The sequence below is a fragment of the Crocodylus siamensis genome, chromosome 5 (assembly GCF_052110815.1).
Source record: "Crocodylus siamensis isolate JL-2025a chromosome 5, ASM5211081v1, whole genome shotgun sequence".
NCBI classification, from domain to species: domain Eukaryota; kingdom Metazoa; phylum Chordata; order Crocodylia; family Crocodylidae; genus Crocodylus; species Crocodylus siamensis.
The window spans coordinates 128926559-128954235 of NC_143399.1; the positions used below are offsets into that span (position 1 = coordinate 128926559).

The 27677-nt window shown below is 43.5% G+C and overlaps 1 protein-coding gene across 14 annotated transcripts in view; it reads left to right on the forward strand.

Annotated features, from left to right (window-relative positions):
* The window catches only part of CLASP2 (cytoplasmic linker associated protein 2), a 221824-nt gene that overhangs the window by 41841 nt on the left and 152306 nt on the right, over positions 1–27677 (forward strand). For 13 of the 14 annotated variants that reach the window (XM_090050336.1, XM_090050323.1, XM_090050327.1 and 10 more), the window contains one exon: positions 2563–2630. In XM_090050336.1, the coding sequence (XP_089906462.1) occupies positions 2563–2630 (68 nt within the window). Of the gene's footprint in view, positions 1–2562; positions 2631–19001; positions 19141–27677 lie in introns of those variants that run through there. The other variant, XM_090050335.1, reaches the window with a different exon arrangement.

Sequence of the window (27677 nt, forward strand, 5' to 3'; positions counted from 1 at the left end):
TTCTTATTGTCCTTGATTTCAATTGCTAACCTGAATTTGGTCACCGACTTTGCAGTTCTAATCTGCTCCTTACAGGTGTAGGCCAATCTTTATGTAGTTCTCCTTGGGGCCTGCTCCTAGCTTCCCCATATACTAGGAGGGCACTTCTTTTGGTCAGCCCATATACTTCCTGAGATAGGTAGGCCTCATTTGATACAAGTCAGGAATCTATGTGACTGGTCAGATCTGGCCGAGTGCTCTTCCCAGGAGATGTCTGGGTAGCTGGTCACCCATGATGACCAAGTCCTGTGCTCTCAAAGTCTCTTCCACTTCTCTGGAGAATTCCAGATCTAGCACCTCATCTTGATTCCGAAGTCTGTAATACATTCCTACAGTCCCCCTCATATCTTGACCCAGAGGGTCTCAAGTCTCCCTTCCGTGATACCAATTCCAGCTTCCAAGAAAATGTATTGCTCCTTTTACATATAGAGCTACACCTTTACCACTTTTCCCTATGTGAGCCCTCCTATGCAGGGTGTAGCTCTCTGTAGCTGCAGTCCAATCATGGCTAGAGTCTCTGTTATCCCTATGATATTGTAGTCACTGCTGGAAAGCAGAAGGGCCATTTCCTCCTGTTTGTTCCTCGTGCTCCCGGCATTTGTGTACAGACATTTGAGCCCTGTGCTGGAGGTCCTCGGTTTCCTGTTACAGTGAGGGAGCTCCATTCCCTCGGCTTATGCTGTGGTGTCCTCCCTGGTGTCTCCTGTTGTAACTGTTGGTTGGTTGTTGGCCCCTGGACTTGCTCTGCTCGTAGTTTCCCTCCCCTTCCCCCCCAATTCCCTGACTGTCTCAGTTTAAAGTCCTATCCAGGAGGTCTGCAATCCTGGCTGAGAAAAGAGCCTTCCCCTTTGGCATGAAGTTGATAGCATCCCTTCCCAGAAGACCTCTGTCTCTGAAGTATATGCTATGGTCAGGGAAGCTGAAACCTTCTCGGTAGCACCATCGCTGGAGCCTTTGGTTCATCTCTTTGATGCATCCATCTCTCCTAGGCCCGCAACCAGGAAGATGGAGGAGAAAACTACCTGCGCCCCCAACCATATAAGCTGAGCCCCCAGAGCCCTGTAGTCACTCATGACCCAGCCAGGATTGCTCCAAGCTGTGTCATTCATGCCCATATGGATGAGGAGTATGGGGACTAATGGTCAGAGGGCCAGATGAGTTTAGGAATCCTCTCTGCCATGTCCTGGATATGGACCCCTGGGAGGCAGCAGACCTCATGGGCTAGGGTGGCAGATTGCTCCCTCAGTCCTTCTCAGGAAGGAGTGGCCCACCCCAACAACCCTGCTTCTCTTCTTGGGGAGGAGCGGTGGGCAGCTAGCTGCCTCCCCTCGTCCAGAATCTGTGTTTCTTCTGATGTTTTGCTGGTGGTGTGAGAGGTGCATACCTGTTGCTTGGTTCCAAGGGATGAGTAACCTTGGTACAGCATGTCTTGGGACCCAAGATTACAGTTTTCCAAGCATCCCCCAGGTGGGGCTTCGAGTCTCTTCCTGTTGTCCTTCTTCACGTAGCTGGGTATCCTTGCACTTCTCTCTTCATTCTTCAGGAGAAGAACCTGATAGTAGTAGTCATCAATCTCCTGTTCACGGGCCCTGATGTTGTGAAACCTGCCTACCTGGGCCTGGAGCTCAGTCACCTGGCACTCCAAAGACCTCACTAAAGAGCAAACCCTACAGGTGGGGGTAACCTTGCTCCCATTCCCAGTTGCTGGCAGCCATGCCAGGCAGCCTCCATAGTCCAGAGCCAGGGGCTCTGCCTGGGTGGAGGATGGAACCATGGGTTCACTGATGCAAGGGGAAGGAGCACCAGCTGAGGCCAAGGCAGGGTCCCCTCTAGTGTCCCCACCACTCGGTCAACAATCACTCCCAGCTTCTCAGAGCACATGCCCCAAACACACATGAACTGGCCTAGGAATTGGCCTGCAAAGTGCTTACCTTGTTTGCAGTCCTTGGTAACCTGGGGAGTCTCCTTTTATGCCCGGTTGGGACTCAACTGGCTCTGCCCCCTCATTAGGGCTTTTTGGCAGGCCCAGGCAGCGATCACTTAGCAGTCAGCAATCACTCTCAGCTTCTCAGAGCGCATGCCTCAAACACACACAGCCTACCAAATAAACACTCAGGAAACCAAAGGCGCAGGCAGCTGGATCACTTACCTTCCTGGGCAGGATCTGGTTCCTGGCTTCTCTCCTTCTTCCTCCACTTGCCCCTAGCAACTGCCTGCAAACTGCTTACCCTGTTTGCAGTCCCTGTTTGGTGCCTGCCTGGTCACTGGCTTTTCTAAGTGGATTGAATTTTTCATGTATTTGAATAAATTTAACTTCAAAATGAAAAATTGCTCAATGATTGTTTGCAGAGAAAAATTTTGATGGTCAGAAAAATAATTTGTCTTCCATCTTTCATCTTCATTATCTCTTGTAGCGTAGTTGGAATTAGTTTTGATTTCAATTTTATTTTAACTGGGGGGAGCTAGAGAAACAACACCTGAGCTTCACATAAAAGAAAATAACTTTTGTCCTTTTATTTTTAGGTTACAAGTGATCTTTGCAAAATTTGATGAAGTGAGAAACTCTGGAAATATGATGATTAGTACTAGTGGTGAGTAAGCAAGACTATCTATTGTTATTAAAAATGGAAGGTGACTAAATCTCATTTAAATTATACTTAATTTTTATTTACTTGGTGGAATTACTGGCATTTCCAAAGTGAGGCTTGGGTTGACTACTCTAGAAATATGTTTGTGGCTATAATATTAAGTTTTGATGTTGATATGTTACTATAAACATTGTTTTCTTGTCTTTTGAAATTTAATATGCCTGATTGCTGCACTATTTTGACATACTTCCATCCCCAAAATGTCTTGTAATAATGGCAGTTACACTTTCTTTAAGCAATTTGCATCACTGTACCAGTGCGCAAACTGTTGCAGCTCCATTGATATATTACATTTACTCAATTATAAAACAACTCCCCCAATAACTAGATTCTGTATATGGAAAATTTATAAATTTGTTAACATTTTCCAGGTATAGCATCTAATTAGCAGAGCTTTGTCTTGAATTTGTCCTCCTCCCACTGCTACAGCAGGGAAAATCTGAGGGGTCAGGTAGCCCCTTTGTCCCCTCCCCCCAGACTTCTTCCCCCCCATTACTGTCAGACCTTGCTTTCCCTGAACACATGGAAGTGAGGAGCAAATTTGAAAAAACTGACCTTGAAATAAATATAGTTGTAGCAATTTCCATATAGTACCCATATACTTCGTTCATCCAGAATTGATGCATGGTACCATTTCTTAAACTGCTGCAAGTTTTAGCATAGGTACTATGTAAACATACACGTAAATAGCACTTGGCTATCTACTTATATAATACAAACTATGAATATTAGTTCAAAGCCAAAAGGCCCATTATTTACCATGTAGTTCATTGCAATGGGCCCCAGCATTGTTGATAGCATTTTAAGCCATGTGAACCCATGGCTCAGCATTCCTCAGTATATGTCTGTACTCTAGACACCCACACAAAAAATCTATTTGCTAATTACCCTCCACCCACTCATGACTGAAACAAGGTGTTCTTGTAATGAGTCCTGGGATCCTCCAGAATTTACATGCAGTTGAGACATAGGGCATCTTGGTCTGGCTTCACCTCATGGAGGGCAGGGCCACACTAACAGTTTGCAACAGGCTGAGAGAGGGGGTAACGGGGATTCTGGGTGAACTGTTTGGGGCCCTGTTTGGTGATGTTTTTCTAGTATTTAAGGTTGGTAGAGAAGCAGGACTCATTGGAAATGGGGAAGAAAGATGCAGCGTAGCTGTGCGAGTGACAAGGAAGTAAAAATGGGGCATGACCCAGTGTAGTGGCTCACCATGACTTGACAAAGAGTTGATGCTGAGGGGGATTGTGTTCTACCATACATTTTTTATTCAGATGGGTTATACTGACTTATCTTTTTGCAGGTTGCTATCAGCGTGTTTGTACAATATGGCCTGTGTGCTTTATAGTCATGGTCAGTGTTGACTATATTTTAATCAGCTTCATAGTTAGTTTCCACTGATGAGCACATGCTGCTTTTAACAGCAGTTCAAAGATAGGCAGTGTATTTATTGCAGCTTTCTTTTTGTGTGAATGTAGGATGGCAGACTTTCCCTCCCATGCTTATTGTGGAGGGACTTTGTCTTGGGATTCAAGTAAATATGGTAGTTGGTCTTTAAAATATCTTCTAAAACTTCAGAGTATTTTCTGCAGTCTTGAAGTTGTAACAAAGTAAGATTAGATTGGATACCAGGAAAACTTTTCTTCACTATTGGAATAGTGGGGCAGTGGAATAGACTGGCTAAAGAAGCCACATCACTAGCAGCGGTCAAGAATAGGTTGTACAGACATTGGTCAGGGATGGATCTAGGCAAGCTGCACTCTCAGTTTTTTTGCCTGGTGGTCCAGGTTGGTAGTGCCCAGTTTGTCCATTGGGCAGATCCAGCCAGTGTTCCTGTTCCCATGTCCAGGCAGGCACAGTGTGCAAAATCTAGCCATTTGGAAGAGGGTGAGGGACCAGGCTGCACCCACTGCAGCCCTACAGGTTAAAGAAGCTTGACTTAGCCCTGTGATGGCAAGGGGGCTGTCACAGGGCACTTAAGTGCCCTGTGCCTGAAATGGAAGCGACCCAGGAGAGACCCCTAGTGGTGAGAAGGGGGAGGCTAAGCTGCCGGTCACCAGGGCAGCACAGGTGCTGGTTGCCAGGGCAACCACAGTTGGTCAGCTGATCGGAAGGGGGCAGGCCCTGGCCTATATAAAAGTGATCCCGGCTGAGGCCAGAGAGGCAGTTCCCCACTTGCAGCCGAGGAAGAGGGAGCTCTGCTGGAGTAAGCAGAGCAGAGAAGCCTGATGGCCTGAGCAGCCTCTGCTTGATGATACCGGGTGGAGGAAACCCTGGTAGGGATATGAATGATGGTTAGCCAATTGGCTTAGAATTTACGTTGTAGCCCAGGAGCTTGAGTTTTCTATATTGTAGTTGTATAAGACCGGAGGACTGGGTGAGGCTATAAGGGGTAGGAGGAGGCCTTGTGGGGGCTCCACGGTAGTGTGGAGACCCTGCGCCAGAGAGGGTGCAGCGTTTTGGGGTGTATCGACCCTGGCCCCAGTGTGGGCAGTGTCGTGAGAGGAGCCCCAGTGTGGGCTACGAGAGTGAGAGGAGCCCCAGTGTGGGCGTGGGCGCGAGCGTGGGGAAAGGCCCCAGTGTGGGCGGCAGCCGCAGGACAAGCCAGAGAGTGCCCATGAGGGCACGGGCAACGGAGAAAGACAAGCCAGAGGACCCGTGAGGGCACGGGTGACTGTAGGACGCGTAGCCCCAGAGGTTATAGTACACAGCGTCATCGAAGGCAGGGCACAGACTGGGACATCTCAGGGCACCGTGCCAAAGAGGGTAAAAAGGCAGCCTCCCTTTAACAATATCAACATCAAAGATGTGGCGGGCAAGACGGTGAGGGTGCATTGAAACCAATTTGGCACGGTAGGAGGCACTAGGGGAGTTCACGGCCGCCCCTAGGTCGCGCCCTGCCACAGGGGCATAACCCAGCCCTGTGGGGGGAAAGAGGCATGGCCAGGCCCCAGTTGGGCCCCATTGGGGGGGAAGGAGGCATGGCCCAGTCCTGATCCAGAAGTGTGGGTGGGATGTGGCCTGGCCCAGCCCAGCCTACTGGGCAAGGCCACATCCCACCCAGTAGGACTTGGGGATTTGGAATTGAGCACTGCCAAACTTCCTGATCCATGGGAAGCTCCATGGATTAGATGCGATGGCTCTATGGCCAGAGGTTGAGCACCCCTGGTCTAGGCATAGCTATGCCTATATTCTCCCATGGCTGTTTCCCATGTTTCTGGGCTTTCCTGATTTGTGCACCTCTCCCCCCCACCCCTCTTCTACATGTCAGTGTGTTTTTAAACCTTCCTCAGAGGCACTGGTTATTGGCTACAGCCAAGGCTTGGGACTTTAACTGGGGTGTGCTATTACTTCTGCTGGAACTTAAACACAGAGACTCCTGGGTAAAGTGTTTTTGACCCTCTGCTCAGGGCCAGACATAACCAGATTTGGAGTCAGGAAGGAATTTTATTGTATAGTCAGATTGATACAGACTGGGGATTTTTGCCTTGCTTTGTAGCAGGGGTGTGACCCTTTTCCTAGGATCTCTTGAGCATATATTAACAACCTTTGCAGTAGGATGTTAGCTGTAGTGGTCCCCCTGCTTTATCTGTGTCAGGTTACAGTGTTATGTCTTGTGTTGTGTCAGGGTTGATTGTGTAGTTTTGTTAAGAGATTACATAATGGATTTGTATAGGATGGTTTGGATAGGAATAATTCTGCCTTGGACTAGATGATCTTCTGATGTTCCTTTTAGCCCTACTTAATTCTACTATACAATTAGGATGTTGCAATATATTTTAATATTGTATGTGAAATTCCTTTTTATAAATATTTTTGGCTTTCTTTTGGAGTATGTTTCTTCCTAGTAATTAAACATGAATAAATATATCTACATATTTTTCTCAAATGAAAATTAATTTAGTGATTTTGAATAATTGTGGCAAAATTTTGAAAGCTACTGTTGTTAGAAACCTCCATCTTTAGGATTTTTAAATTTCAAAGTAAGACTCTCATTTTTTCACTACAAGAGAATATTTGCCTTATGGGTTTATTTTGTGGGGCATGGTTTTTTGGCGTGTGTTTTTTTTGGAACTTTAAGCATTGGTGCATTTCACTGAAACAATCTGTTATCTAGTGATTTCCATCTACAAGTTCCCTGCTCTATCTTTAGCGTATAGTATGTTGTAATAGTGAAGGATCAGAAACCTTACTCTATTAATTAACAAATTAGTTTTGTATGTTAAGTGAAAACAATTTGTAAAACTCAGCAGTACAACTAATATATATTGTATCAGTGATTTTTAATATGATTGCTTTATGCAGTTTTCATCATGTATTCATTTTTTGTCTTTGCTGTAAGCAAATCCTGACACTTTATAGGGTTTTCCATCTTTTTCTTTGTAATTGACGCATTCTGTTTTTCTACAGTTGATACTTAAACACTTCTTCTCGTTCTCACTAACAGTTTTTTTTATCTAAAATTCCTTGCAGTTTCTTTTCTGAATCAGCTATTAAGACTGCATCATCATCATAACACAAGTTGTTCAAATTCTGTCTGCTAGTGATCAGCCATGATAAATCCTCAATCTCCCTCAGTATTGTCTCACAGTTCAAGTTGAAAAAGTCAGGTGAAAAAACACAGTTTTTGCCTTATGCCTCTCAATTTGGATTAAATCAGTTTGTTTTCTGCTGTGGTTTGATCCCAATAGAGGTTTCTTAAAATTCTCAAGTTTTTACTATCCATATCCAGTTCTTCCAGTATTTTCATTAACTCCTAATGCTTGACTTTATCAAAAGTTTTGGTATAATTAGTGTTCCACATTTTCAGTTTTTTCCAATTTTCACCGGTTAAATTCTCTGATTTTTTTTTTTTTTTTAAATATATTTTTTATTGAAGTTATTTGGTTTTTACTGATTCACGTGTTTTTCAGTTCGCTCAATTTTACGGGGTACGGTAAAATCCCTGTTAACCGGTATAAGTGGGGGATGGCTGGAGGGTGCCAGTAAACTAAAAGTGCCGGTTACCTGAGGCACAGGTTTCTGGCAGGGCAGGGGAGAGGGGCATTCTGGCACCTGCCACATGGGGGCCAGGGGAGGGTGGCTGGAGCCATTGCCTGGGGGTACAGAGAGGGTGGGAGGGGCTGTGGGAATCACTCCTGTGTCGGGCAGGTCCCAGCTGCGCCCCAGCAGCTCCTGCTGTAGCCTTGCCTTCGGAGCTGAGAGGAGAGCCCAGCCCTGCTCCCTGTGGTGGGTGCCGCACCCAGATGCTCCTCATGGGCTCACAGGGCTGGAGCTGTCGCCCAGGGGTGTAGGGCTCCCGGCTCTGACCCTGCGTGGGGAGGGAAGAATTGGTGCTGGTGCCAGGGTCTGGATCAGGATCGGGTCCTCCCCCCATGTCTGGCCACACGCCACTCCCCCCAGCCCTTGGGTTGTGCCGTGCTGTGGTGCAGGCAGGTGGTGTTGGCTGCTCTTGGGGCCGCTGCAGCAGGGGCTGGGGTGAACAGGGGCAAGCTGTGTCACACTCTATCCCCCCCAGCTGTGGAAGGAACTGTAAGTGGATGTGGGGCAGGAGGGTGCAACTTGTGCTGCTATGCACACCTTAGGGGGGCTGTGCCAGGCTCTTCCCAGAGGGCGTGTGCCCCCGGCTCTGCACCCTAAACAAGAGCAGGCTGCTGCTCAGTGCCACAGGCCCCACTCTGCAGCAGCAGCCTGCTCTCATCCTGCATGCAGATCTAGGGGCATGCGCCCCTGGGAAGAACCCGGCACAGCCCACAGCACTCCTAGAGTGCACGTAGCAGCTAGCGCTGTCCCACCCCCACTGACAGTTTCCTCTGCTTTTTTCCTTGCTGCAGCTCTGGGAGCAGCTAACGGGCTGAGCCCCACCCCTTCCGTAGTCCCAGCTTTACTTTGTCCCTCCACCACTGCCGCGGGGACATATTATTATTTTCCTCAATTTATACTGATTTCTTTTTCTTTTTTTCCTTTTTATCCTGATTTCAACTGGTTTTTTATGTTTGGAAGATAAACCCTGAAAAATTCCCAGATTATTGCATTTGGTAAAACCATCACCACCCAGGGTCTGGACTGATTTTGGTTCTGTGCCCCTTGGGAAACACAGGTCTAGTAGTCCTTGAGGGGTATTTGACCTGCTGCAAGAACTTGGGGTGCTTCCTTCAGTCTGAAGCCCAAATAGTGGTCTCCCTTAGTCAGCCAAACCAATGGGACCCCAAGGCATAATCTAGACTCTTTCCCTATAAATCTCTCATGCTAGGTACAGAGGAGAACTTTACTGGTTACAAGTAGTAGGTTTGGAATAGGGTACAGGATAGAGCAATATCAGAGGAAATACCTTAGTGACATGGTAGCCTTTGATCACACATCTGAGTTACTGCAAGATATATATCTAGTTAGATCTCGAATAGTGTACTCACAAGTATCATCCATAGGCAGGCAAAGATTCCCTCTGGAGGCAAGCAGTTCACTGATTATGAGTTTCAAGAGAGATAGCGAGTTCCTTTTGAGGGTCCTCTTTATGGCTGCTGCCCCTCCTCCTCCTGGACAGTATTTAGCTTATGTAAACCTTATGACCTCATTTACCCGATCCAATGAAGGCCAGCAGTTGTTGGTTGCCAGCCAACTAATTTGAAATGCATCACTGGTTATGGGGTAGACTGGCTGGGTCTCTAGCCCCCTACCAGTCATGATGACATTGCTTAGAACAATAGGGAGTTTAAACCCTCTCATCCAGGTGTGTGAGGCCAGTCATGTAGGCAGAGGGAGCAGGTTTCCCCCGCCCTCAGGAATGTATCCAGCTCAGGTTACAACTTGGGGTTACCTGAAGCCAATGGGGCCATGGGTGTTTGCCCTCTACAGTGACCATAGTAACCAGATTGTCAGATTTGGTCATTAGCCTGATAGCAGAGTTTGGGAAGAAACAGAGATGGCATTCTGCTACAAGCCCCTGGGTAAGCTTTCAATTGTTGAACTCCAGTTCTGAATCTTCTTTTGATGGTGATGTAATCAGTTTGGTTTCTAATGTTATTGCCAGGACCTTTTCATATATACCTTCTTCTCAGGTGGTGTTCCAACCATGTGTTCATAATGACTTCATCATTTGTAACACACCAATGAATCTATTTCTCTCCTCTTTCATTTTTCTCTCCAACTCCGCAAGGTCCAACAATATTATCTAGTTGTTCACAGCCAACTTTTGCATTTAGATCTCCCTTTGCTATGACCACTTCTTGAGGTTTGCATTGCTTTTTTACTTTATCAGGGTCTTCATTGAAACTATCAATGTCTTCCCCTCTTTTAGCTGTTGGTACATTGATTTATATTATTGTAATGTTGAAAGGATTAGGTTTTATTTTCACAAGCATCACTCTACTGGATATTGCCCAAAAACCATGCAAACGTTTTAAGGTTTCTTCATCTAAAATCCACCCAACTCCTCTTTCATTCATTTGACCTCCTGAATAGATGATCTTCATGTCTTCTGAAACAATAATTCCAGGCTCTTTCCAGCATGTTTCACCCAGACGTAGAATAGTGATCTTTAATCTCTTCATTTCATGCTTGACATTAACCACTGTCCCAATTTTCATAGATTGTTAGGGGCTGGAACTGACCTTGCAGATCATCTAATCCAGTCCTCCTGCTCTAGACAGGAAGACAACTGGGGTGAGGTGACCCCAGCGAGGTGAGTGTCTTGTCTCCTCTTGAAAACCTCCAGGGTAGGTGATTGCACCACCTCTGGAGGGAGGTTATTCCACAGTCCGGACACCCTGACTGTGAAGGAGTTTTTCCTGGGATTAAGCCTGAAGTGGCCTTCCAGGAGTTTGTATCCATTGGTCCTGGTCTTCCTTGGGGGGGTGCCCTAGTGAACTGTTGTTCACTGAGCTCCTGGTGCACTCCTCTGATACAGCAGTAAGCTGCTATCAAGTCCCCTCTCAGCCTTCTCTTCTTTAAGCTAAAGAGGCCCAGGTTCCTCAGCCTGTCCTGGTATGGCTTGCCTTGCAAGTCCCTGATCATACAGGTGGTTCTTTTCTGCACCCTGTCAAGCTTTTCCATGTCTTTATTGAAGTGCCACACCCAGAACTAGATGCAGTACTCCAACTGCAGTCTCACCAGTGCTGAGAACAGCGGGAGTATCACTTCTTTCGTTTTACACAAGATGCATTGGTTGATGCATGCCAGTGTGGTGTTTGCTTTGCTGACCGCTGCCTCGCACTGATGGCTCATATTCATGTGATGGTCGATCGCTACCCCTAGGTCCCTTTCAGCTGTGGTGCAAGTCAAGCTGTCACCATCGAGCCTATATGTATGTTGAGGGTTGTTTGTCCCCAGATGGAGAACCTTACACTTGGAAGTGTTAAACTTATCTGGTTTCAGTCTGCCCAACTCTCAGGCTTGTCCAGGTCTGCCTGTATATGCAGCCTATCATCTGGTGTGACCACACTGCCCCATAACTTGATGTAGTTCGTAAACTTGGCCAGCAAGCTTTTCCCTTCTCTATCCAAATCATTGATAAAGATGTTGAAAAGCACTGGTCCAAGCACAGATGTAGAGTTCTCACTTTCCATGTTGTCACATTGACTGCTCCCTTGAGTGTGGACAGTAGCATGCCGACAGTCAGGAGTCACCTGTCGCACATGACTATCCATACTAGGTGAGGTATCCTCACCTTTTCTGTCAGAGACCCCCTTCACGTTGTTGTGGATTTTCTTGTTTTTGGTTGTTTTTTTTTCTCAATTCTTGAAGATTATGCTTGGCAAAATACTGCAGCAGGTTGCCACTTCTTGTTGCAGGTTGCAGTGTTCAGCTAACTTGAGCAAGTCTCCTCTATTATTGTCCCAGTTGCACCAAGCATCTGCCAGATGAGATGGTCCACTGTTTTGCACCCCCATTGGCTTCAACTGTAACCCTGGTAAGGTGAGGCTGATTGGTGCAATGCCTTGCCTAAGGGCAACCCAGAGACTGCAGTAGCTCGAGAGTATCTGTCTCACTACTACCATAATAGTTAAAACTGTCCTGCTTCTGGATGCAGTTTAACACAGGCCTAGCCCTGCTTTTTTTTTCTCCAGTAAGTGGGTACGGAGGGTGGGGGGATCAAAGCCAGGGGGACTGGGGCTGGCTTGGGGCCAGTAGAGCTAGGGTGGGGGGTGAGCAGCGTGGCCAGGCCATGGCGGGGGGAGTTGGGCTGGGCCAAAGGGAGTAGAGCCAGGCTGGGATGCAGGGTGGGAAGGGGCACAGGCGGGTGGTGGCTGCCTGTCCCCATACCTGGATAAGGCTAGGCAGGGGCTGGGGGTGGGGGAAGGTCAACAAGTGCAAGGTAATGCACCTGGGGAAGAATAACCTCAACTGTACATACATAATGCTGTAGATTGTTCTCTAAAAATGACAGCTCAGCACAGTGGTGACCAAAACTAATAACATTTTGGGTATTGTTTAGGAAGGTAATTGAAAACGAAAACTAAGAAGATCATGCCATTTTACAAAAGCATGGTTCACCTGTGTCTTAAATCTTGAGCGTAGATTTAATTTCCACATACGAAAAAAGATGTAGTAGAATTAGAAGAGGAACAGGTAAGAGCAGTCAAAATGATCGGGGCCCTGGAGTTGCCGTACCAGGCTAGGACTCTTCAGTTTGGATATGTGTGGGGGGAGATATGATAGAGGTCTATTAAATCCTGAAGGGTGTGGACCAGGTGAACAGGGACCTGTTGCTTGCCAAGTCTGGGTGGTAGAGCTAGGAGGCACCCACTGAAATTAGTAGGTGACAAGTTTAAAACTAACAAGAGAGTACTTTTTTACACTTTGTGTAGTTAACGTGTGGAATTCATTGGCACAGAAGGTGGTGGAGGCAGATAGCATAGCCAGGCTCAAAAAGGGACTGGATAAATTCATGGGTAATCGGTCTATTAATGGCTGTTGAGTAGAATGGTTGTAGATGTTTCCTTTGACTTCTGTCTCTAAACCAATAATGGTGGATGCCAGGGAGGGTAGTTAATAAGGAGATAGATCATTCTAGAGACATCTGGTTCAATGCTCTCCCTTTATATTCATTATTACTGTCCATCTATTACTGACACTGTCAGAGACCAAATACCAGATGAACCATTGGTCTGACCCAGTATGGCACTTCTTTGGTTCCCATGGTGGTAAATCATTTTGAGATTCTCTGAGTGGTCAATGCTGTATGAGTGTGAATTAATATTCCCTTTCCCTTTTGGTGATGTGGAATCAAAATCTCCCCAATACAGTTTATTTTATTTTAAGTCAGACCAAGCTTTTCTGCACTGCACTGGGCATGGAAATAGTGACATGGCAAGAAGGCTGCCTTGTATGCAACAGTAAGACTCCCTATAGCCTGAAAATAAAGCTTAGAACTTTTTTCTTTCCCTTTGTACTCTGTAGAGAGCATGGATTGGGCTTTAGCAGTTGTATTATAGAGCATAATGATGAAACAGGACAGTTATAAAAGCAAAGATAAGCAAATGTTCACTCACCACACGCAGAATTTTTTAGTAGAATTCTCATTGTTCATCTTGAACTGTTTATGAAAAGTTTTCCTTGGGGGGGGAGGGGGAAAATATCTATCAACAATAGCAGTATTCAGCAGTGGTCAAAGTAATTATCAAGCAAAGCCAGGGATTTTTTTTTCTTTCTTAATTACAATAAAGTTGTTTTTTTCCTAAATTAGTTCTGCTAAAAATGTTACTCCATCAACGTTCTACTCTTTAATCCTGTCTTTCATAATCTTCAAGATCAGAATCCAAACTGATCCTCTTGCGTACCCATATACATCTAAACCAGGGCTACAGATAGAATTATAATTCATAGTTAATTTCAGGTAGTATGATATAGATTAAGATTAATATAAATATTATAGAAGTTGAGTCTGAGCAAGAGAATGATGGTTCTGAGGGCTAGCTGTTTGCAAAACTGAATGAGTCAGAATAATTCAACATTTTTTAACGTATAAAAATATCAGCAATTCCTTACAGAGCAGGGGCATTTACTCAGAATTGTGCAGTTACCAGTAGGTATCCTGCTTTGTGGATAGTTGCGTGTAAGAAGTAGAGGTGTACCAATACATTGGTCTGATATTGGATCAGATGCAAAGAAAACTGGCTGTATCAGATATCGGCCAAATGGAGCCAGTAATTTGGCTGATTAATGCCTGTGCTGCACGCAGCTTCAGCACAGCACTTGGGCAGCAAGGAGCAGAGCCGGTCGTTCTGGTGTGGTGGAAGGGGAGAGAGGAGGGAAGGGGTGTGGGGCAGGGCAGATCAGTGCCTGCTGCGGTGAGGGAGGTGGGGGCGCAGACCTGCAGCTCGTGGGGGGGGGGGGGGGGGGGGGGGGGGGGCTCCTGCCCCAAAAGGGCATGGGGGCAGGGAGCAAGTGCCCCTTGAATCTGTGTGGGGCAGGGTGGGCTGCAGCCAGGACTGTGCAGGGCTCCTCTTAGTGGGGGGCTGGACTCGGAGCAGATGCTGGCAGCACTGGGAGGATGCTGCATCGACCCCAGATTTCACTGCTGCTCTGCTCCCAGCACCGCTACCACCAGCTGCCTGATGTAGCCCCTGCTCAATGCCCTGCCTCCACCCACCTGCTGGGAAGAGCTGGGTCTACAGCTGGTGGTGCTGGTAGTAGAGCAGCGACAAAATTTAGGGTGGATGCAGCATCCTCCCAGTGCCTGCTCCAATCCCAGCCCCCACCCTATGCAGATCTGAGGGACATTTGCCCCCCACCCTGTGCTCTTCCAGGTGCAAGCAACATCAGGAGCCTCCCCACCCCCCAAGCTGCGGCTCTGGCCCTGCCTAACCTGCCTGGACAGTGCCTGCCCTGGCCCCTCCCTCACTGTGGGGAATGTTGACCTGCCCCCCCTCCACACCCCTTCCCTCTTTCTTCCTTTTCCACCACACCAGACTTACCAACTGGAGGCAGCTGTATCAAAAATCGGATCCGTATTAGCTGATATGCCTCCTTAAATATCAGCTATCGGTATGTGCCCCAAAAATCTCTATTGGTGCACCCCTAATAAGAAGCAGTGTAGAAGAAAGCATTTTTTGATGTTTATAAAAGATAAAGGCTGATGTTGATATAGTCAAGATGTGGGAAGGTGATAAATAGGGAGAGGTAGAGTTATGAAGGGCCATGAATATAAAATTAAGCTTGAACTTCCAGGTAGAGCAGGGGAAGTAGTGGACACTTGAGCAGTGCAACCTCTGAAGCTTTGTCATTTCCTGGTTTTGGGAGTTTCCTAGGTTCCAGAAACAAAATGAAGAGAAAGTTTGAGTGTTCTGGATGGTTTGAAAGGGAGCTGGATAAGGGCAGTTCTCACTCCTGTTCATTGTCTTCCCCAAAAACTACACTGCAGCTTCTTAGGTCTCCTGCAGCAGTACCTGGTTTGGACTGTAAATTAATCTGGGATACAGCTGAGGTAGCACTTGGTATGAGACAACTGGTGGCAACAAGTGAGATACTATGTACAGAATTACAAACCTTTCTTTTTCACTGATTTTTGCCAGCGCAACCTTACCTTATCTGAAGTTCTGTCACTTCTTTCTGTATGGTCTCAGAAATCCGTAGGTCTGCTAGTTCTCGCTGATAACAAACTTTCCCCATTTTTATGAGATTGTACAAGAGAAAGATGAGGGTTAGATCCTTGAGGAATGTGACGAACTGCAGCTGACTAGGGTTACAGACAAGGAGAATGTTCTCAGGTCTGATGGATGCAACTCTCATGGGAACCGACTACTCAAAAGTCATCTTCTATTGAAAAATCAGTGCTGGAGCTAAGCTGAGTAATTACATGGCATTGGATCACTGGTGCATGAACAGGGCAGAGAAGAATGTTCAAGAGCTGACACCTTCAAAACCTGTGATTTGAAAAAATCCCCATGCTGTAAATTTGGAAGGAAGTTAGATATAATTGATAAGCATCGCTGCCTCATGTCTTCGCACTGAAGCAGCATTATTGAAAGTGTTGTGAAAGAGTATATCCACAGGACTAAAAATTGTACATGGAGTTGATCCATGTAAAAATCCAAAAGGCTTTTTAATCTCACCTCAAAACTCAATGATGCCTGTAAATCATTCCTCAGTGACTGGACACTTGGAATGCCATAACTGCTAGTGAGATTAACCAGTCTTCAGTCGCTTCATGTTACCCTGTCTTCCCCCCATCACTTGTTATTATTGTTGTAATATCCAGGGAGCCTTATCCCAGCTGCACTGCTGCCAGTGAGTAAGAACCAAATAGAAACCAAAATGGCCTTTATTCATTGTCATGTGGCTGCTCACTCCAGCTAACCAAGGGGATAAATGCAAGGGTATGCAAATCCAAACGTCTCCTGAAAACATGCATTATTATTTGACCCGTGAAATCACATGATAACAGAAGCAGACACACAGCTAGAAGGCATTCCTTTCTCTTGAATATTACTTTGTTTCCATTTTACTCCATTTTTGTCAATGTGAAAGTCACCCAAGAAGTTAGACCCTGGTTGCTCAGATATTGAATGGAGGTTGTATATACTGTCATTGATTCATGTTTTGTCACATCCCAGTTATCCTAGGATGCTCACTATATTCTTGTTACATTTTAGGATGGGTCTGATCATCATTTAGAGTAGATGAGGAAGCACCTGCTGAAACTGGAAGGAGCAGTTGTAGGGGTGAGGTGTCGAAAGGAAAGGGAAGAGGGTGGAAGTGCATGGTTAGTCTAGCAAGGTTGCCAAGACAGGTATAATAATCTCTTTTGCTTGCTCAGAAGGCTTGACTCCACTTTTCTCCAACATTGAGCAGGTGATACACCACACATCATTCATTTAGTAACTTATCTCCAACTGAGCTTTGATATACAGGTTATTTTTTTTTCTTTCTGCTTATGAGTTTCAGTAGTACTGAAGACACTCAGCGGCCTCTTCCCTGCCTGCTAGCATTGTGGCTTTTGGTGGATGTTAGAAGTGGACACCTTTTCTTTAGATTGTCTAATTGAACTAATTGGTTAAATTAGCTCCTATGAAGCTTTGGGAATTATGACTTGTTTCATATTTGGAATAATGCTATATGTTTTTTGTTTTGTTTTGCTTTGGTTTTGTTATAGTGTGAATCCATACTGCTTCTGCTATCTCTTAACTGTAGTGCCAGATTTTGTACCCGTTTTTTTTCCTGTGGAAATTAATGTATTCCTGTAAACTGAAGAAGGTACTTTAAAGCACCTCCCCATTATTCAGCAAACAGATATCCATTTCTATGGAAACAGGAGCAGCAGCCAGCCTCAGAGCTGTTACAGCACTTGTTTTGCTGGCTGGAATTTGAAAATATGATTTCTTTTACAGAATTTAACAGACTTGCAAAATCTGTTCTGCTTTAAATTTAGAGAAGGAAGGATTAAAACAAAAATAATTTAATCAAAAATCTTTCTTCTTGCTCAGTTGGCATAATGGTTTGATGGGAATGTAATTAAATATGTTGATGCACAATCTGTGTAGTTTTCCCAGCTCATAGCATGTCTCTGCTTAACGCCTATTTTAGAATATTTAAATATGTCACAGGATGAAGTGGTGTGCAAAGTTGGCTTTTTGTTTGTTTGTTTGTTTTTAGTGTCATTTCTGTGACAGCTGTATTACAAGTGGAAAAACTATGCATGGGCAATATGAGGTTTTTAAAAGTAGCAATTAAAACTTTATGGTATCATATGAGATGGTACCTCTTTTGCCTTTTATTTTGCTTGTTTTCCTTTAAGTTTGTTTCAATGCTGTTTTCTCCGTTTGAAGTCTAGTTACTATGGAAACAGCAGTGACATTGATATTGTCAGACCTCCCAAATGTGAAACAAAATACATTTGTATAGAAATATTTGGAAAATTTGGAAGTTTGGTGGCTTTTGTGACCATATACATGATATAACTACTGCATAAGTTTTCTGCATGCCAGTCCAGGCTGGCAAGATTTTTTTCCAGATGTGTTGAGTACCTTTATCTCCTGTGACTTCAGTTTGCATTGTAATGTTAGTGAAGTTCTGCAAAACACTGCCTTTACTTTCTTAGTTGAGTGCATGTTGCAGTTCAGCATTTTTTCCTCATTTTATGTTTGTCAGCCACATGGTAGGGAACCATAGTTCTGGAGAAGGCAACTTTAAAAAAAAAAAAGGAAAATATTGAATGTGTCTGCTACAGTATTTTATTCTTTATTCCTTTAGTATGCCATGTAACATTGTAAGAATATATACAAGCATGAATCATGATTCATTTTTTATAATAGATTTGTAAAGATGATGTCACACAACACATGTTTAGCAAGCTGTTGCTTATCTGGCTGAAAAGCAGGGGAAAGTTTTTGCTAGTTTCATGAAGGTTTGATGTCTCAGTCGCATCACTGAGTATGCATCTCATAAAGCCGTCTTAAGAACACTTACTGTAGAAAAGGCATCGTCATATTAAATAAGTATGATACTTGTTTCATTTTTCAAAGTACAGATTTTATCTAAAAGTCTGCTGTTTCTTTTTATGTTGGAGTAGCATGAAGTGGTATTTGCTGAGAAACAAATGGTTAAATTCCTTTTGTATAAAGGTAGATTTTGTATGCATTTTTTTATCTTTCCTGTGTATTAGGAAGCTCTTGTGTGCTTCTCGATGGAACTGGCAAAAAAAATTGTTGTGCTTCTCTTGTACAAAAGATACATTGCAGCCTTTTTGCAGCTGCATGGTTGGTTGAGGTTGTGTCACCGTCTCCACCAGCGGCAGTCCTCGTTAAATATGACCCAGCATTGTATACACAGAGAAGCCTTTGATAGTCTGCCTTTGACGTGATTTGTTTACAGCAACCAGAAATGTTTCTACCCAATAAGAGGTTAATTGAGAAGATTTGGAATATTACTATTTGTGCTGTTCTTGTAGTTTTGTTTATAAATATTATGGGATAGTTCTAAAGGGATGAGAGAGTCCCTTTTAAAAGATGCAAATCAAATAATCCATCAGATCATGTGATTGTCACTGATTGCATAGAAATCTTTAGGGAATAGAGGCAAAAACTGATTACTGAACACATGCCTTGTGTTTTGATGATTACATTAAAAGTCTCCAATAGTACAATGTTCATTGGCTACAGGAGGCTTATTTAAACAAAACCCAAAAATGACTGCTAGAAGAGAGATAAAAAAAAGACCTCAGTTTAATCAGATGTGCACCGTGACTAGTTAAGCTGGAATGGTACTGGGTATGTTAGTTTGAAGGGATTTTTCTGCAAGAGGTAGGACTTGTATTTTGAAATGGTGGAGCAGCTGTTGGCTATTGCAGCAGAGAACTGCAGATCTGACTGGGTCACAGTGCTCCGTCTCCATGCTGCACTGGGTTGAGTGTGGCGCAGGCATATACATATAATAACTCAGTTGCTGTTATTTGATATCTTGGCTCATTCAGAAAGCTCTTAGCAGCATCTGAATTGTATGATGGCTGTTGGAGATGGTGAGTAAGATTTTTTTTTTTTTTTTTTTTTTTATGGCTTGGGTATGTCCTGTTTCATGTATACTCATATGAATTGAAACAGCCTTTTAGTTTTCAAGATCTTTTGGACCAGTATAGCTGGGCTTTTTGTGAAAAGGCTATTTATGTAGTTTTGCCTTTTTCAATTTACTTGAGCTTCTGTGAAGTGAATAAAATGGAGAATAGCTATTTACCCTGTAAACAAAGTATCAAAATCTGTCATCATTTTGTATGGGGAGTGAAATCGGGTTGAGGAGGACATGTCATGTGTATGCAAATGACAGGGCAGTGTCTGAATCTTTATCATGTGAAGACAGCTCCTGGAGGTATGACAGATTAAAAAAAAATTTTTTTTTAAAGCAAGGTTTAACCATGTCAAGAGCGTTACAGTCTTTAGCATGGCAGGTTGACATCTTATCCTGATGTGGTTAGCATGAGCCAGAGTCCCATCATGCAAGGTTGATGCAAGCAACTGAAGGGTTTCTTTTAGGCACTGAGGGTATGCTCTTTTTCAATTTATTATTTTAAAATAATGTCTATGGACTTCTTGCATATTGTATAACTGTAATAATTATTAGTTTGGTGTTTCCCATGTGCATTTTTGTATTTTTCATATCTGGTTTATGAAAAATGCTACTCAAGTGCTGATTGTTTTTAAAAATGAGTAACTGATACTGAATTTAGAGTAATGCGTATGTTCTAAGCCACTTAGCCTAAATACTATATTTTTATAAAGAAATATGTGATTAGTTATATGGCTAAAATAAGAAAAATTATATGTATGGAGGAGTTTTACTTTATTCATAAGTACAACGGCAGTTTTGCACAAGGAGTATTATATTGTGGACAAATTGGTTTTGCTTTTATTATACACAGTGCATGTGAAAAGATAACAAACTAGTAGTAACTTGGCTTTGCCTGGCACTTCTGCATTTTTTTTTTCTTCAGGCTGTAGCCTGACCACAGTAAATTGGTAACTTTCTAGCTGTATAGTCGTTTTCAGATAAGTTTTGTGAACTGTACATTTTTATATTTATGTGTGCGTTTATGTATATTGAAAAAAAATTACTTTCCAACACATGATACCTGGGTTTATACATGAATCTTGCTGAAACGCCTACCTCCTTGAGAGTTTCTTTTCTTAAGGAAGCCTGAAGCTTATGTAGAGGTTGGACTTGAGTTTTCTATTAGGCTGGTCCTTGCAAGTATTGGGAGTATAATGCTATGCCCACTATAACATTCACTTTTATTCTTTTTTAAAAGATTGCATATTGTTTACTAGCCCCAAACATAAAGTATTGTTGGTATTTTGAGTCCATTTAGTATTGTTGTTTGTATTGTTTTTTTAGTAGAGGGGTTACTTGCCATTGTTTCCCTGTTGGTCCAAATAGTTTTTTGATCTTTCAAACATTTGTTGTTTTTAGTTTTTCCTTATGAATAGTAAGCTGCATTATTTTCTTTGGAAAAAGATCATAACTTTATGTTTAGAGGGGAAACATATTTCAAACAGTTTAACTGAGGTTTTATGGGGAATATCTTCATCTGTATTGTTTTTCCATAAGGTGCTACTTACATGAATATTGTGAATATGGGTTCTGATAACTTGCAGATAAAGGCTATAAACCATAGCTTGTTAACAAATAAACAAAGCTCCAAGCTTTCTGCTGCTCTCTGGCTGCAGGTTTATAGCACTGGGGGTGGTTGTAGAGCTCTTCTGTATGATTTGATTCGTCATTAACAGAAGCACTAAGAACAAAATACTGTTCAAGCAGTCAGCTGATGTTCTGTGTAGGAGCTTTGAGCAATAATGCCAGATACAATTAACAGTATGTAGGATGATTATTTAGCTGTTCGTCTTACATAAGACAACTGCTTACTACATTTATAAAGAATCTGGTCTTTTCATACTATGGTGGGGAATGATTAGAATAAAGAACACATTAGTAAATACAGCAAAATTCTTCGTTCTTTTAAATAATTTAAATGGAAATTTTGCCAGGTTGGTTTTCTTTCTTTTTTTTATAGAGGCTGGGGCTAACCCAATTAACTTTTGCAGTATATTAACAGGACTAACTTCAGTCTTGTTTTTAAACTCTCAAATACTACAAATGTTATAGTTAACTGTAGCTTTTCTTTTCCAGAAGAAAGGAATAAATACATCCATTGTGTCAGTCTGTGGATTGGAGAAGCCTTTTTTTTAGTTCTCAGTTCTTGGTATTATCCTGAAAAATATAACACACACACGACTGAGAAAAGTGCTATTAAATTCACTATACACTTGAGTCAATCAGCTTTGATTAAAAATAAACCCTGTGATATTTGGTATATGCATTTAGCCATAGAGATGTTAACGATTACATAATTTATATCATTTTTCCTACACAGATTTTTCAGGTATTTGAGTTTCAGGTCTTGAGAGAACAATATTTTCTTTTCATATTTTTCTCAGAGTTTTCTGAAGAAGGATGAAGAAATGTAAACTGAGAGAGTTGAATCAATTTTCAGCCTTAATTTTATTTCTATTTCCAGTATTAATTTAGATAATGATTACAGGAGAAGAGTAGTCAGGCTGTTTCCTTCCAGGTTAACTACCGTAACACCTTCAGTCTTCTGTTTGAGGAGTGCAACATGAAAAAATATTACCGCTTTTCAGTTTCACTGCATTTAATACACGCCAGCATGACAATATTCAGTCTCTTATTTATCAGGACATGCTTTTGTGAATGTAGGTGTGTGATCTGCAAATCGGAATCTGAGGCTGCTGAGGAAAGTTAGTCCAGAACCTTTCTTGGAACAGGATTTCTTTTGAGCTGCTCTTTGAAGAGGATAATGCATTTCTGTTTTTATCTGTTGGTAACAAGATTAGGGATTTTAGGCATAGCTAACAATTGCAGCATACTACATCATCGATGTAGGCCACTCCTCTTCAGCTAGGAATACAGAGATTTTTGTCAAGATTTGTTTTTCATGTTGTTGGATGCTAATTAGTACTGTTCTCTTCTGTTGCTTTAGAGGCAGAGTTGTTCTGCTAAGATTTTTTACTAAGAAAAACAGAATAAGGATAAAATGTTATGGTTAAAACTAGAATTGTGAAGCAGATGAAGATTGAAGACCTATTTTAGTTTTCTTCAGATACCATGTCAAATATATTGTATAATCAGATCTAGAGTTCTGAGACTGTCTAAACTCAAAATCATATTTCTCAGAGGGCACACTTGTTAAATCCTAATGTATCTGAATAATTAGCCTATTCCTGTTGCTTCATACCCATGGAAGGGAAAGCTTATCTACTTACCACTGGGATTTCTTAATACAATTGCATCTTATTTGCAAGGTATTTCATACTAGCTTTGAGCGATCGTCATATTCTAGATTGATCTCAGAGCCTAAAGTAAACTGGCCACCTAATTCCTTTTATTAATAATGCATAACCCTTACTAGTTATGCATAACACTTTCTGCTTTTTAACATGTTCCTTTACTATTAAGAAATAAAATCCTAAAGTATGCGAACACTTATACCCTGTCTTACTGTTCCCTGACATTTGTCTCTTGAAACGGAAGATGGTCTCTTACTAAGTCTTTAATCTGATTTAGTACTTTGTGAAAAATTTGGATATTGTACAACGTAATGATACTTCTGGGTGGGAAGATATAACACTGAAGATGTATGTAGTTTTAGGTATGTTTGAGAAATGATATATTTTAAATTTAAAACGTGGGGGGAGGTATGTGCATAACTTGCAGGTGGGGGGAGCAGAGACAAACGGCAGGACCACAGGTGTAGCTGGAAGTTGACCAGCCCCAGTGCAGGTCCTTGTTCAGCCCTGGTGCAAGCAACGGCAAGGGCATGAGCACTGGCAAATTCCTTTTGGCCCTGCAGACCAGATCCAGTGGCTCCATAGGCCATGTGTCACTGACCCCTGCCCTATATAACAATGTAGTTGGAAGAAAATGCAGAGTACTGTCTGTTACCACTGTCCCACCCATTCAGACTTAAGCAGTTTTATAAGAGGTTTATGTCAGTGAGAAAAAACAGCTACTTATATTCAGAATGAGTTGTTATAAAATATAGTTTGATGTGAAAATAGTAATTATTTTTGTTGTGTGTGTTCCATTAAAATTAATTGATAGAATTAAATGTTCATAAGAGAATCCTGCTGTATTTATGGAGACAGTACTTGTTACAAAAATCATATTTGAATATAGAAGGTACTAAAAGAATCTATCTTTTACAGCTTTCTTTGAAATATTCCCCCTCTTCTTAATATTTAACCATCTTATTCTGATGGCAAATGTGTAATTTGTCTAAAAAGAGAAAAAAAAATACTAGCATGTATGTTGTGGAAGTAGCTTGTGGACAGAAGAGTATGTGCTGCTAGAATATGAAATCAGTGTTTTTAAAATGCAGTGGAAGACAGCAGAACCAAAAGCTTTTAAAAATGAAATATTCTTCCAAATCTTTGTTCCTCCTGCCAAGTTGCTAGTAAATACATTGCCCTTAAAGTTCATAAAACACAAACAAACAAAAAAACGGTGTTAGATTAAGGAACTGGAAGTGAAACACTTCCATATCCATAGGACAGCAGCAGAAACAGTTCTCAACAGTCTTAACGCAGACCTTACCAAGAGACAACCACCTGTTGGCTGGTTCTGATAGTAGATACATTCACGTAGAATAAAACAATGCAAGTCAGGAGTGGGCAATTATTATTATTGACAAGCTGTTGAGGGCCACTTGGGTAGTCCTGCCCCCTGGCAGGTGCCCTGCCCACTGATCGCCATCTTGGGACTGGAAGTCCTGCCCCCAAACCCCCAACCTTTGCCACCAGAAGTCTCTCCCCTTGCCCCCAGGAGTACTCCTTTCAGCAAGGGGTTTTGCCATCTCAGAACCAGAAAAATACCAAATCATATTCTAAAAATCAAACATCTACAACATTCATTAATTTGATTTCAAAAAATATTTTTGTCCTGATTTACATGTGTTTATGTAGTGTACATAGAGGTGATTGCACAGTAGCTTAAAATGAAGTCTTACTCTTCTATATTGTTGGGGAGTGGAGGACATGGGGATGGGTATAGGTTTGTGGAGGGGGTGTGAATCTGTGTGGGGGTTTTGTGGGGGAATAAATGTGGGGGTGTGGTTGTACGGTGAGGGAGCATGTGGAGGGGGTGTGGATATGTGGGGTATGGGTGTGTATGGGGTTTGTGGGGTGGTGTGGGGGGGACAAATTGCTGGGATGTGTGACAGGGTGTGGGTGTCTCTGATTCCAAAATGATCGTGAGTCATCAATGTGACGGAGTGATCAATAAGGCTAGCTGCACTTTATCATGACAAACAGGTTCAAGGAGGTGATCCTTCCCCTCTATGCGGCACTGGTCAAGCCACAGTTGGAGTGCTGCATCAGGTTTTGGGCGCCGCACTTCAAGAGGGATGTGGAGAATCTTGGGAGGGTTCAGAGGAGGGCCACTTGTACGGTCAGAGGCCTGCAGGCAAGGGCCTATAAGGAGGGCCTGCAAGGGCCTACTGAGGGACCTAGATCTCTTCAGCCTTTTCAAGAGAGGGCTGAGAGGCAATCTTGTGGCTGCCTACAAATTCATAGGGGAGGATGGCAGGGAATAGGAGATGCTCTGTTTATTAGGGCACTCACTGGAGTAACTAGGAACAATGACCACAAATTGATGGAAAGCAGATTTAGGTTGCACACGAAAGAACTTCTTCACAGTAAGGGTTTCCAGAATCTGGAATGGGCTTCCAAGGGAAGTGGTGCTCTCCCCTACCTTAGGGGTTTTCAAGAGGAGACTGGACAAGCACCTAGCTGGGGTCATCTGACCCCAGCGCTCTTTCCTGCCCAGGGCAGGGGGTCAGACTCGATGGCCTACTGAGGTCCCTTCCAACCCTAACATCTATGAAACACAGACTTCACACCTTAACCAGCCACAAGTAAAGCCGGGGAACCATGGCAGTCAATGTCCAGCTCCTATAAAATGTTGTCACTATATTAGTGCTTCCCAAACTTTTCCTCAGCATAACCCCATTTCTGGCTCCATTACCTCAGCATGACTCCATTTCTTCAGCATGGCCCCTCACTCCCAACCCATAGTCCCTCACCCCCACACCTCCATTTGATGAAGTTGCAACTGTTTGTGGTCATGACCCACAGTTTGGGAACTACTTTTACAGGAGATGCCAGGTAAACGGCCATACCCCCACTACAGAGGAAGGCAACCCCCACCCTCCCCCCACTGTCTGTAGCAAACTGACTGTGGGCTAAAATTCCTTACTGGCCCCGAAATGTGGTGATCAGTTTGAACCTGAGTGGAGGGCAAGACCCTCCAGCCAGGAACCTCTGGCTGAAGCATTGGCACACCCCAGTCGAGGTCCCCAGCCTTGGCTGTAGCCAACACTGAGTGCCTCTGAGGAAGGCTTAAAAACACCCTCACACATTTAGCAGGAAGTGGGAGGGAGGGGAACCGGCAAAGCCCAGAAGCATGGAAAATACCCGTAGTAGAACACAGGCACTGCTATTACCTAGGTTATCCCTAACCAGTGGCTGTCCAACCTCTTCTTGGACTTTCCATCCATTGAAGGTATTTACAACTTCCCTCGGCAGCCTCACCTAATAGTGAAGAAGTTTGTCCAGATACCCAATCTAAGCTTGCTCTGGTGCAATTTCAAGCCATTGGACTGAATCTTTTTCTCTGCAGCAAGAGAGAAAAGGTACTTTCCCTCTTTATGGCAGCAGTATCTGAAGACTGTTGTCATGTCCTCTCAGTTGCCTTTTCCGTCTCTCCTCGCTTTCCAGCAATTCACTTTCCAACACAGTCATTATCTTCGTTGTCTGCCACTGGATCCTCTCTGTCTTTAAAAAGAATGCGAAAAAGTGTTGAGCCCAAAACTGCACACAGTACTCCAGCTGAGGCCTAACCAGTGCCAAGTAGGGAGGCTCCAGTGTCTTGCACCTAATGCTTCTTTTGATGTATCCCAAAACTGCATTTGTTTTCTGTGTGGCTACATCAGACTGCAAATACATTGAGTCTGATCTACCAAGACTCCCAGATCATTTTCCATAGTGCTGCCATCCAGCCAGGTGTTGCCCATTTTATTTGTGTTTTTTGATTATTCCTCCTGGGGTGTAGCGCCTTGCATTTGTCCACATTGAACTTCATCTTCCTAGCTCTGGCATTCCAATTTGTCAAGATCCTTCTGAATTCACTTGCATCGTCTGTGTTCGCAGTTCTTCCAATTTGTCATCTGCACATTTGCTGCATGAAGCTTTCTGTGCTAGCATCCAAATAATTTAATAAAGACCTTGAACAGCACTGGGTCCAGGACACACACCCCCATGGGACCCCACTCAAAACCTTCTGCCATTCTGACAGGGACCTGTTAATAGTTACCCGTTGCTTGTAGCTATTGACCCAATTGTATATCCACCTTCATACTAATTTTGCCCAGCCCATATTTCTCCAGTTTGTTTATGAGAAGGTCATGCAGGACCTTGTCAGAAGCCTGTCAGAGCCATCCCTAGGGATGTGTGGGGCATATCAGCCTATGCAGGGCCCAGAGAGGGGTGTGAGCACCCGGAGCCAGTGGAGCGGGGGAGAGAAGGGTGATGAGTGGCTGGAACTGGTGCTGTTCAGCAGCGGTGGTGGCTGTGGCGGGCTGTCTACTGCACTGACCATGGGCCCAGGGCAGTGGCCCTGATTTTTCCCTCCCCCCAGGGATGGCCCTGCTTGCTGTAGTCCAAATGCACTATACTATATCCACAGCATTCCCTTCATCCACCGATGTAGTTACTTTGTCAAAGAAGATCGAGCTTATTTGACACTTCATTTTTCATAAATCCATACTGGCTGCTTGTGATCAGCCTTTCCTCCACCAGGTGCTTGCAAATAGCCTTCCTTAGGATATGCTTCAGTAACTTCCCGAGTGTTGAGGTGACTAACTAGCCTGTAATCCTTGGGTATTTCTTTTTGCCTTTAAGAGAGGCACTATGTTGGGCCTTTTCCAGTCCTCTGGGGAGACCTGTCTCCCATGACTTCATGATCATTGCCGAGAGCTCTGAGATCTTCTCTGCCAGTTCCTTCAGGACTCTGGGAGGAAGTTCATTCAGACTTTAATTCATTCAGACCCATCAATAGCTCTCTGGTCATCTGACCTTTGTTACCTCTTCCCTCAGCTTGCCCTCATTTGTATCCAGATAAATCTTTATTTGGTGACTGGCTGCAGCTTTTTTTGTGTGAAAACTGAGGCAAAGTAGCAGTTGAGTAGCTCTACCTTCTTTGTGTCTTCTGTTAGCAGCTCCCCCTAACGGTTAACACTGAGTCCATAAGTTCCTTCGTCTTTCTTCTCTAGCCATCAATCCTATAGAATTTGTTCTTGTTGCATTTAGCCTCCTTCACCAGGTACAGCTCATTCTTTATCTTGCCTGTATTTTTTCCTTTTGCATTTGAGGCATTTTAGAAGCTCCGTGTAGAGCCACACGCGTCTGTTGCCATTCTTCTTGTGGTTCTGTT